This window comes from Bubalus bubalis, chromosome 10 (genome assembly GCF_019923935.1).
Source record: "Bubalus bubalis isolate 160015118507 breed Murrah chromosome 10, NDDB_SH_1, whole genome shotgun sequence".
Lineage (NCBI taxonomy): Eukaryota > Metazoa > Chordata > Mammalia > Artiodactyla > Bovidae > Bubalus > Bubalus bubalis.
Genome location: NC_059166.1, coordinates 20433524 through 20446000, shown reverse-complemented (window position 1 = coordinate 20446000; position 12477 = coordinate 20433524). Strand labels below are relative to the sequence as shown.

The window sequence follows — 12477 nt, the reverse complement described above, 5'->3', positions numbered from 1 at the left end:
TGATAATTTAAGAAGACAGAAACCAAGGTTTAGGAGAGGCAAGGCAGATAGAATCAGTAGTGCAGAGAAAGGAAGAGAATGAATCAATGCAGAAAAAGAGTTCTAGCAGTTGGTTGTATGAGTTCCCATCAGTATTTGACTCTATCTGCATAAGTATGATGGAGACAGAAATGGCAACCCACTCCAGTATTCTTGCCTAGAGAATCCTGTGGACAGAGGAGCCTCATGGGCTGCTGTCCATGGGGTCGCACAGAGTCAGACACGACTGAAGGGACTTAGCAGCAGCATAAGTATGAAGTGAAAGTGTCAGTCACTCAGTTGTGTCTTATTCTTTGTGACCCCATGGACTGTAGCCCGCCAGGATCCTCTGTCCATGGAATTGCTCAGGTAAGAATACTGGAGTGGGCAGTCATTCTCTTCTCCAGGGAATCTTCCCTACCCAGGGATTGAACCCTGGTCTCCTGCATTGCAGGCAGATTCTTTACCATGTAAGCCACCAGGGAAGCCCCCTGCATGAGTATAGTACAATTTAGAAAGTCCAAGGAAAGAAAAATTACTGTGGTTCTGGATTCCCAGAGGCCCCAAAAGGCCAAGAATTTTCCCAGTTTCCATAAGCCAGAGTAGACATACCTTGCTGAATACACAGAGATGAGCAGAGAGCCTAAGAAGGTCACACTTTATAATAAGGGTAAACTATTCCTAGATTGGGGATTCCCTGGTGGCTCAGACTGTAAAGCGTCTGCCTGCAATGCAGGAGACCCAGGTTCAATCCCTGAGTCGGGAAGATCCCCTGGAGAAGGTAATGGCAACCCACTCCAGTACTCTTGCCTAGACAATTCCATGGATGAAGGAGCCTGGTGGGCTACAGTCCATGGGGTCGCAAAGAGCTGGACTCAACTGAGCGACTTCACTCACTCATTCCTAGATTAGAGAATATTGTAGACTTGCCCTAAAAGATGAAAAACAAGGCTCAAACTGAGCCACAGTAACCAGGCTGCCTGCCAGAACAAAGGCCAATACTTCAAGAAAAAAATCCAGCACTCTCTACCTTATGTACAGCATCTGGTTAAAAAATTTTAGACCTGTAACAAAGTGAGAAAATGTGACACGTAACCAGAAAGAAAATCAAGTGATAGAAACAGTCCTAGATATTATATTGATGATGGAATTAATAGTCAAATTAAGATGCCTACTATAAATACATACAAAAGGGTTTAAAAGAAAACGTACATATCATGAGATGATGCATGGTGATGGATTTTAAAAAATGAAAAACAAAGAGTATTAGAAGTGATATTTTAAACAATAGGATTAGAAACATATTAGACATTATGGTAGTAAAGATCAGGGAGCTTACAACATAACAGTATGAAAAAGAGACATGTACTTTTACTTTTCTGAGAACTATTAATGCATATTTATATATATATATATATAATGATAGCATTCAACTGTTTAATTCCCTTTATAAAAGAAATGATTATTGAAAAGCCTCCAAATCCAACATGGAGTGAATTGAAATTCACATCTGAACTCTACTGCAATGAGGTATACTTCAATCCATGTATTTGAGGTTCCTCAATGTGTACAAATTTTTGGAAAGTTAGTCTTCAAAAAAAAAATTACAGTATGAAAGCAAGTCCTCATCTGAAAAAAGAAAGGCTTTCTGGAGAAACTAAATTTAAGGCATATGAAATATCCCTGTGTTATAGGTCATACGGAAAGGGGAAGTCAGTTGCTGCTGGATTTGCACTGCCTGCAAAGAGAATGAGTACGTGCAAGATGAATTCACCTGCAAAGCTTGTGACTTGGGATGGTGGCCCAATGCAGATCTGACAGGTAGGAACTGTCTCACTTGTCAACCTTATCCCGAGCATTGGCCTCTGCAATGTGCCTGTTGTGTAAAGTGGGAGTGATTAACTCACGTCTTTTTCAATATTTATTTACATTGTTACTGCTCATGTCAAAGGTACACTTAAAGCTCTTAAAAGTTTTCCATCAACCATATTAAAAGTTTATTTAAATATAACTAAAAGTGTATTCAAAGAGTATTCTTGTATACCAGTTGTTTCTGTTTTTCTTTTTATAATTTTTATCTGAAAATATATCAGGGAAGAAACATGTAAAAATATAAAACAACGTAGTTATTTTAATAGTGTGATTAGTCATTCAGCCATGACTGACTCTTTGTGACCCCATGGACTGTAGCCCACCAGGCTCCTCTGTCCATGGGATTCTCCAGGCAAGAATACTGGAGTGGGTTGCCATTTCTTCCTCCAGGGGATCTTCCCGACCAGGGATCGAGCCTGAGTCCCCAGCCTCTCTTGCATTAGCAGGCAGATTCTTTACCACTGAGACACCTGGGAAGCCTTTATTTTAATAAATGTTTCCCATACTCTATTCTCTATCTGGAATTTCTTTCATCTCCTTATCTGCCTGACAAATTTTACAGTAGTTGTAAAGTTTGTTAGGCAGACACAGAGATTTAAAAAAAAAATCCAGATAGAAAGTAGAACATGAGAAACATGAAAGCATGTAATACTTTTGGGGAAAACCATGGAACAACTATATGGGGTTGTTTGGTAAATACAAGGGCCTGGTAGAGATATGGTCAGAAATGAGATTGGTTGAGGACACTGGAAGCAAATGGTAAGGAACTTCCTTAAGAACTTATTCTAAATGTTTGGATTTTGGCTTTAAGCATAGGAGAACCACAGAAGCATTTAAAGTGGTGAATAATGTCATGATATTGGTGTCTCAGAGAGATAACCATGATGGCAGTGTGGACAAGGATAGTGAACCTAAACTGAAAACAGAGAGAAGTAAGGAAGCTACTGTGTTGGTCCAAATGAGGAATTTCAAAGGGTATGAATAGAGCAGCTGCATGGGAGTAGAGAGGAATAAATGAATGCAGGAGATGATTTACTCGTAAAATTAGTGGGATTCCTCATAAAATCAGTGGGATTCCTGTGGATTCAAGTTTATAAGCTTCCCAAGAGTAATGTTCAGGTATGTGAGTTTTGTGGCTTCCCAAATGGCGCTAGTGGTAAAGACCCTGCCTACCGATGCAGGAGATGGAAGAGACATAGGCTCAATCCCTGGGATGGGAAGATCCCTTGGAAGAGGACATGGCAACCCACTCCAGTATTCTTGCTTGGAGAATCACATGGACAGAGGAGCCTGGCAGGCTACAGTCCATAGTGTCCCACAGAGTTGAAAATGACTGAAGTGACTTAGCATGTACATATGAGTTTTGATTTCCAAAAACTCTGATATGAGCTTACAGATGACACATGTGTCACAGATGTTGTTCAAAAATTTTAAGAGTGATAGAACCATAGAAACTTTGAGTTCATAGAGACTTTATCATCTGAATAACAGAATCCTTCATTTTAGAACATGAAAGCTAAGGCTCGGAGAGGTAGACTTGTGTGCTCAGGGTCATAACTAGTTAGAAGCAGGTCCTAGTTCATTGACTGCAGATCCCATGCTTCCCTGGGTGCTGTTGAAAATCATTAGGGTAACATTCACAAGTGCTGTTTACTTTTTCACTTCTTCCCAAATAAGACTCTGAAACTAAGAAACTGTGTGGCTTATTCAGAGGACATCACAAATGGCTGCCTGAGTAGAAAAAGGTCAATAATTAAAATTATACTTTTTAAAGTAAGAGACATGTAAAACATTAATATGCTTAGAAAATAAACTGAATATCAAAGCTTTTAGCAATCACCTTGTACAAAGGCCATTTTAAAATGAAAAGAAATTAGAATGTTTTTGAAGATACAAACTCTGTCTCACCCGTTTTTTAATTCTCTTGCTGAAAGCTGGTTTTCAACTTCAAATATGCCTAAAAATCACCCAGGAATTACTCATCTGCAGAGATCCCCATTCACTAATTCTGAGATGGGACCCATCAGATTCTAGTCCCTGTCCCATCCCTTGGGAAACTCTGGCTCACAGCCTGGTGCCTTGAACATACATAATTGCTGCCTGATAAATGTTTGTTCTATTGAGAGAATTAGAAAGAAGGAACTCACCCAAGTTCATCTAGGTCAATACAGATGATTAATAGGAGAAGAATCACCTCGAGAATCTAGGGTGTTTGTCTCTGGGTCTAAAGCCCTTTCTTTCGTTCTGCATTTATCTCATGGTTGCATGCATTGGACTGACTTGAAGAAGCTTTTCCAACCTTGTTCTGGACACAAGCCTCCTCTCCCACAGGTTCACATCTTCAATAACTGATCTTCTTAGTCAGTGTGTGCTTCCTGTCTTGTTTATCTTGAGAAAGTAGTCTCCTTAGATCACTCTTGTGCTTGAAAACTAGGTTTGACTTCAGAGTCAGTCCTCTCTGCTTTTTGACTGAGACTGCAGCTGACAAGAAAGAGAATCAAAGACAAAACTAGCCCCTTTCTAAGATTAATCTTAAATGTCAGAAGTCCTGGCTTTGAGGCACAAGTTTTCCTCTTGTCTACATTTTCGGAGCTTCCCAACTTTTCCTACTGTCTCAGCTTCCCTTTAATTGAAGCTTCTCTCATACATGAAAAGAACTTCTATCCAATATTAAAATAGAAAAAAAACTTTTTTAAGATCTAATATAATAACGGAACTCAAAGTCATTTGTTTTATCCCCTAGAGATCTTCCATTGTGGATATATTGTCTGTCCACTGCTAAGCGATGACCATCCTAGATCAGCAACAATTTAAAAAAACGCTCCTTAATTATAAATGCAACTTATAATTTTAATGCAACTATCTTTCTAGAGGAGTAAATCTACTATCATCCATCATATATGTAAAAATCACTAACATTCAAAAAAGTTGAGCCAAGCAACAGCCCATTCTGCCTTAATCTGGTAACAGCAGGCAAGTGGCTAAATTTGGATTATATATCCAAATTATGTCACAACTCTTATGTTTAAGATCTTTCAGAATACGCATCTCTCATCCTCATTTATATTTAGTTTTAATGGCACCTATTGTTTCTGCATCCCTTCCACTCTTTCACGTTAATGGAAAATGAGGTCTAATTTGCCACTTACTGGGTGCCATGTCAGGCTCAGAGCAAGGGTGCAGTTCATGGCAGTGTGTTTTTGACTGTTGCCATGATAGCAGTAGTTGTGAAAAGAGAAGACTCACAGGCAGAGAAAAACAAAAATCAGTAAAATACCAAGAGGAGTATATACATTGTCTTTATGTAAGTGTTTTATTTTCATGGGTGGATTTTTTGGACTGAACTTTAGTTAAAATGAGAAATCATTCTTCTTTGGAAAATAGTGCTTTTTACTGAAGGTGAAGTTTATTAAAAATATGCTTAAAATCATTTTATGAGATACTTTGCATATATGCTCCAAAGACTAAAATTAATGAATAAAAGTATGTTGACAAGTGAGTTTTTATTCTCATTAGGATATGTTGCTTTTTGGCTATGAAGAAAAAAAAAGTATATTTCTTAGAGGAAGTGTCTTCTGAAGCTGTTAATAAGCTTCTCATGTTTTCTTCTTAGGAAAATGTACATTTTAATTCAGCATATAAATTTCACACTTTACTTCTTATGGTACATAAACAGAGATTTCTTCTGCCATGATATACAATTTGATAATAGTTTAACAATTCATGGACCAATTATAAGAAACCCGATGCTCTATTCCTTGTAAAAAGTCAAATAGTGTAAAATAATTCCTCATAAAGTCAGACTACCCTAAATCTTACAATAAAAATATGAAGTACTGTTATAAAAATTAACTTTTAACTATTTTTCCGTACCTAACAGTTGCAGCCACCTCTCATGTTATCTACTTATTTATTTTCTTTTGTATTATACACAACAACCTTCTTTGTGCCAGGTATTTTTTTGAGATATTGGGACATATGGGTGAATGAGACAGGTTTATATCCTAGAAGACAAACTTCATATAAAACTAGACATGTAAGCAGACAATTATAAGTCCTGGAACAGGACTATGTACAAAATCTCATTTGAGTAGAGAGAAAAAAGCAATCATATTTCCCTGGCAAGAGAAAGAAGAAGGGACATTTGAGCTTAAAGATTGAATAATAAATAGAATTTCCCCTTTTAGGTAATTTGTATTAACATAATAATATTAGAGAAAGCATTTCAATGAAGTCTTATGCAATTGTGAAGCAGTATTGTGAATGTTATTAAATGTCCCAACACACTTTAGGTGGAATAATTGTGGCCTATCTTTGTTTTTTGTTTCATATTAAATTTGTCTTTACTTAATTGGAAAAAATTCAGGTATTAAATTTTAACCTCCTCTAATGCATTTGGATGTTATAAGTGAGCCAATATTTAGTTCGAAAATTAGAAGTTAACCCTTGTCCTCAGATTAATTACCACTTCTCCTGGATTTTGCTCAGTAACTTGTAGTCTGCTGGAAGGAAACCGACTTGTCTGGGGTAACTCTAACCATGAACACTGCCAGGTCCTTAAGTTCTCAGTGCTTTAGATATAGTATGCACAACTCCTATTAAAGTCTTCTCCTTGTGGGTGTCAGGTAGGCTCAGGGCACTCATTCTAAACCACTGATTGAATTTAACCACCACCCCTTCTAGTCTTGGAATTACTAAACAATGGAGGTTGGGAAACCCTTCTCTTTAAAAAAAAAAAAACAGGATAAAGAAAGTACATTACATCACATAACATATATGGACAATGCATATTTTGTCTAATTCCCACAAAATATCGAAGCTAGTCCTTCTCAAATTTAGGATGTCTTAAAAAATAGAAAAAAAAAAGAAAGGAAAGGAAAGAAGAAAAAACAACTTTTAAGAAGCTTATACAAAATGTAAATTGTCAATCCTGATCCCTATGTGATTCTGTTTTGGGTGGTCCTGTATTGGCATTGAAAATCTTGCTTTTCACATAGGAAAAAAGAATCTAGGATCTTCACAAGAGATAAAGCAATCTTAATGGTGCTGAGCACCTAAGAGTTGATGCTTTTGAACTGTAGTGTTGGAGAAGACTCTTGAGAGTCCCTTGGACTGCAAGGAGATCCAACCAGTCCACCCTAAAGGAGATCAGTCCTGGGTGTTCATTGGAAGGACTAATGTTGAAGCTGAAACTCCAATACTTTGGCCACCTGATGCAAAGAGCTGACTCATTTGAAAAGACCCTGGTGCTGGGAAAAATTGAGGGCAGGAGGAGAAAGGGACGACAGAGGATGAGAAAGTTGGATAGCATCACCGACTCAATGGACATGGGTTTGGGTGGACTCTGGGAGTTGGTGATGGACAGGGAGGTCTGGCGTGCTGCGATTCATGGGGTCGCAAAGAGTCAGACATGACTGAGTGACTAAACTGAACTGACTGAATGTTGGGATAGGTATACTGCTTTGGGGTATTGTTATGACAAACTGCTACTGTTGCAACACAAGAATACTTAGACTTCTACCAGAAGGATGGTTTTCTTCATTTGTGTATAGTACACTGGGTAAGGTTGGCTTAACTTACAGCTAGACTTGGAAGACTGATTACCTATGGAGATGGCTGAGTGTCAGTCTTTGGTTTCTGGTTACAGTAATGTGTATATGTTAGTTGCTCAGTTGTATCCAACTCTTTGCAACCCCATGGACTGTAGCTTGCCAGGCTTCTCTGTTCATGGAATTCTCCAGGCAAGAATACTGGAGTGGGTTGCCATCTCCTTCTCCAGGCCAGTGGAGTTTTAAACTTTAAACTGGTTACATTAAGGGGGCTAGGATTTATGATATGTGGTTTAAAGTTTGAAACTCCACTAGCAACAACCAAAGTTACTTCATTTACTGATGCATATTTTATTAGACAGGTCGACTTGGCTATACAACTTGAGGGCCATGAAAGAATTCAGTGAGAGTTTCTATCTTGTGCTGTCTCAAAATCAATGTTCATTGTGCAGATTTTGGTAGCTCAATCCACCGATAAAGCATGAACTTGGTAGAATGAGCCCATCTTAAATTTGAGAAATGCTAGTTTTGATACCTTGAGAGAATTACACAAAATAGCCATCATGTCCACATATGTGAGGTAATGTACTTATTTGTCCCATTCTGAGGTTTAAGGAGGAGAGTTACCCAACCTCCAGGAGTACCTGGATACCTCAGTCCCCGGCTGCTAACCTGCACTGTCCTTCTCTCACCATACTTTTCCTTTTGCCTTTGAATGAAGACATTACATGAGCATGTTCTGTGAGTCTTCTGAATCTTTCCAAGTATTTGAACTTGTGAAATATTTGTATATGCAAAGATTATTCCTAATACTGTAGTTAACAGTAGTACTTGGATTATTGAGTTAGAGTATGATTGTCTCTAGTAAAACCTAGGTTTAGACAAGTACTTATTACCAGTAAGGAGAACATTAAGGACAAAAATTGTATAGATTTTAATCAGTCAAGAAGAAAACTATGAATAAGCAAGAGAAAAAAAGAGTATGCTACATGTAGGAATATGAAGATAATCCTGCACAGAAGACCGTGTGTAATGATCATGTTGCTTCAAAGTTGTTACATTAGCTCATTAGCTTCCATGAGCCTTCAGCTTCTGGAGGTGCTCGGAAAATCCTCAGGTTAAAATCACTTAAGAATGCAACCTCCAGCAGTGTTAAGGTTCCCTTTTATTTGTCCAAAAGTTTGAGAATGAGGACAGTTTCATATAACTTAAATTCATGAATAAGTGTTCCAATGAAACGTTTTCATATCCCTAGATTGGTAAGTTGGAACATGCTTGCTAAGACTACAAGTCTGATCATATTTTAGTCATTATAAGTGTTGTGGTTTGTCAACATGGGAATGCATCAGAAAATATTCATACTGTTTAAACTAATACATATTTATAAACCACAGAAGAAGATAACTGCAGGCAATGCATTTGGAGTTACTCACAGGATTCTTTTACAATTGTGTCAGTCAGTGTCCCCACCTTTACAGTTTTCCCAGATTAATTTAATTACAAATGAAGCATGAACTGGCTGCATCTGCTATCCTGGAAATGTTTTCCCATTAGTGTTTAATTTTGTGGCCAATTTGTTTCTACTGAAATGAATTCTTTAATTTGTTTTTCCATCAGAATTTTATCTAGTGTCTATTGGGTACTTCATGTGGTGCTGCCAGACAGCCATTCTGGCTTTGCCAGATAATATCCTTGTAGATCTGGCATTTCTTTTGAGAATTTCTTTGCTGGCTAGATTTTGTGTTCCTATAACTGAATTCTTGAACTTCTCTAGTACACAAAGTATCCATCCTGTCCACATGTGTGAGGTAATGCACTTGTTTGTCCTGTTTTGTTGTCATTAATATACTATTCATTATTGCTTTATATGAGACTTGTGTAAGGACTCTTAGTCTGTATAGTATAATCATCTCTAAAATATTTATATTATATTTTACAGTACTAGTATTAGCCTTTATAGTACCTTTTTTAATGCTACAGGTCTGAACTTCTATGGCAGCAATTATTTTATATAACATCAACACATCAAGATATTATTATTTATTCAAAAAAAACTGAAAACTTTTTAAAATGTGTTTTTATATTATTTAAAGACTTTTTAAAACGTGTCTTTATAGTATTAAATAAATGGATTATTCTGAAATCATACCAGTTATTAGCTTAATATATGCCTCTTTTCTTTTAAAATTTGATAGGATACAGAGAAGCCAAAATTCAATTATTAAAAATATTTACATTGTGGTAGAGTATTTCATTTTATAATACTGGCTGGACTACTTATGTATTAAACTTAGTGATTTTCTTTTTAGTTTTAGACTTATGGTGAAACAATGTTAATATTTAGTACTGGGTATTCAAAATTCTATTCGACAAGGACACTCCTTGAATAACATAAACACAGTCTTGAGATTCTCCTCCTTTGGTTATAGAGCTTAATTATGCTCACTTATTACATCAGTGAATAGTAATATGGGGAGAATTAGCAACAGTTCATAACTAGCTAATTAGTGGAAACTGTTAGACAATTTCAGTTAATAATAGGGATTTATTACACGTGGTACAAGGACTTAAAGACCTTGTACAAAACCTAAAGATATTTGACTAACTTAGTTTATGCCTGAAACTATCCTTAGGCAAAGAGAGTAACCATTGGCTATGAAATTAAGAGGTTGGCTTTAAAAGGTAAATTCGTGATCTATTGCTATGTAACAAATTCAGTTCAGTTCAGTTCAGTCGCTCAGTCATGTCTGACTCTTTGCGACCCCATGAATCACAGCACACCAGGCCTCCCTGTCCATCACCAATTCCCTGAGTTCACCCAAACTCATGTGCATCAAGTCGATGATGCCATCCAGCCATCTCATCCTCTGTCGTCCCCTTCTCCTCCTGCCCCCAATCCCTCCCAGCATCAGGGTCTTTTCCAATGAAATTACCTCCAAACTTAGTAGCTTATAATGATAAGTTCAGTTCAGTCTCTCAGTCGTGTCCAACTCTTTGTGACCCCATGAGTCGCAGCATGCCAGGCCTCCCTATCCATCACCAACTCCCGGAGTTCACTCAGACTCACGTCCATCGAGTCAGTCATGCCATCCAGCCATCTCATCCTCTGTCATCCCCTTCTCCTCCTGCCCCCAATCCCTCCCAGCATCAGAGTCTTTTCCAATGAGTCAACTCTTCGCATGAGGTGGCCAAAGTACTGGAGTTTCAGCTTTAGCATCATTCCTTCCAAAGAAATCCCAGAGCTGATCTCCTTCAGAATGGACTGGTTGGATCTCCTTGCAGTCCAAGGGACTCTCAAGAGTCTTCTCCAATACCACAGTTCAAAAGCATCAATTCTTCGGCGCTCAGCCTTCTTCACAGTCCAACTCTCACATCCATACATGACCACAGGAAAAACCATAGCCTTGACTGCTGGATCTTTGTTGGCAAAGTAATGTCTCTGCTTTTGAATATGCTATCTGGGTTGGACATAACTTTCCTTCTAAGGAGTAAGCGTCTTTTAATTTCATGGCTTACAATGATACACATTTATTATCTCACAGTTTCTGTGGGTCAGAAATATGGGCAAAGTTTAGCTGAGTTCTCTGCTTCATCTCTCATAAATCTAAAAATTGAAGTATCAGCTATGGATGGGGTCTAGTCTGAAGGCTTGATTGTGGAAGGGTGCACTTCCAAATTCCCTTAGCTAGTTATTAGCAGAATACAATCATCAAAGACTTGAATTTAGGGCTTCAGTTTTGTTTGTTTGTTTTTCCAGGGATTGTGGATGAGGACTGCTCTCAGTCCCTTGCCATGTGGACATTAGCAAAATAGGAGTTGTTTCATCAGAGCCAGCAAGAGAGTCTGCTACAAGATGAAGATTGTTATCTTATACAGCTTAATCATGGGAGAGACATCCTATCAACTTTGCTATATTCTATAGAAGAGAAGCAAGTCATAGGCCTAGTTCACACTCAAGGAGAGAGCATTACACATAGACATGAATCCCAGGATGTGGGGATCAATCTGAATCATCTTAGAAGCTACCTACCACAATGAACAATAATTATTTGATATTGCCATACTGTTAGTTTCATTTACTCAGTGGCTCAGAAGGTAAAGAATCTGCCTGCAGTGTAGGAAGTCTGGGTTTGATCCCTGGGTTGGGACGAACCCTTGGAGAAGGGAATGGCAACCCACTCTAGTATTCTTGCCTGGAGAATTCCGTAGACAAAGGAGCCTGGTGGTTACAGTCCATAGGGTCTGCAAGGAGTCAGACTTGACTGAGGACTAACATTTCACTTTTTTTTTTTTTTTTTTTTTTTTTTGGTTGTTGCTCAAAATAATTTTTATTTTTTTTTTTTAATTTTATTTTATTTTTAAACTTTACATAACTGTATTAGATTTGCCAAATATCAAAATGAATCCGCCACAGGTTTACATGTGTTCCCCATCCTGAACCCTCCTCCCTAACATTTCACTTTTTCACTTTCACTTTCTTTCTTTCATACTGTTAATACATCTAGATAATGGTGTAGCATTTTCATATTTATAGAAAAATTAAAGATTTGTGGTGATCTAGATACCTATGATAATCTGCATGCTTATGTGCTCTGTTTCAATTCATCTTCCTATTTTTGTGGAGTATTTTCTCCATAGGAATTCTAGGACACAAGGCATTACTTGGGTAATGTCTTTAATTATACATAGTACAGGTATTTGTTCAAGCTGATTTTAGGAAAGGCAGAGGAACCAGAGATCAAATTGCCAACATCTGCTGGATCATGGAAAAAGCAAGAGAGTTCCAGAAAAACATCTATTTCTGCTTTATTGACTATGCCAAAGCCTTTGACTGTGTGGATCACAATAAACTGTGGAAAATTCTGAAAGAGATTGGAATACCAGACTACCTAACCTTCCTCTTGAGAAACCTATATACAGGTCAGGAAGCAATAGTTAGAACTAGACATGGAACAACAGACTGGTCCCAAAAAGGAAAAGGAGTACATCAAGGCTGTATATTGTCACCCTGCTTATTTAACTTATATGCAGAGTACAT

General features: G+C 37.7%; 1 protein-coding gene across 1 annotated transcript in view; it reads left to right on the top strand.

Annotated features, from left to right (window-relative positions):
* Positions 1-12477, top strand: part of GRM1 (glutamate metabotropic receptor 1) — a 241665-nt gene that overhangs the window by 223158 nt on the left and 6030 nt on the right. Inside the window, exon 5 of the mRNA XM_045161917.1 lies at positions 1713-1839. Within this exon, the coding sequence (XP_045017852.1) occupies positions 1713-1839 (127 nt within the window). The remainder of the gene's footprint in view (positions 1-1712; positions 1840-12477) is intronic.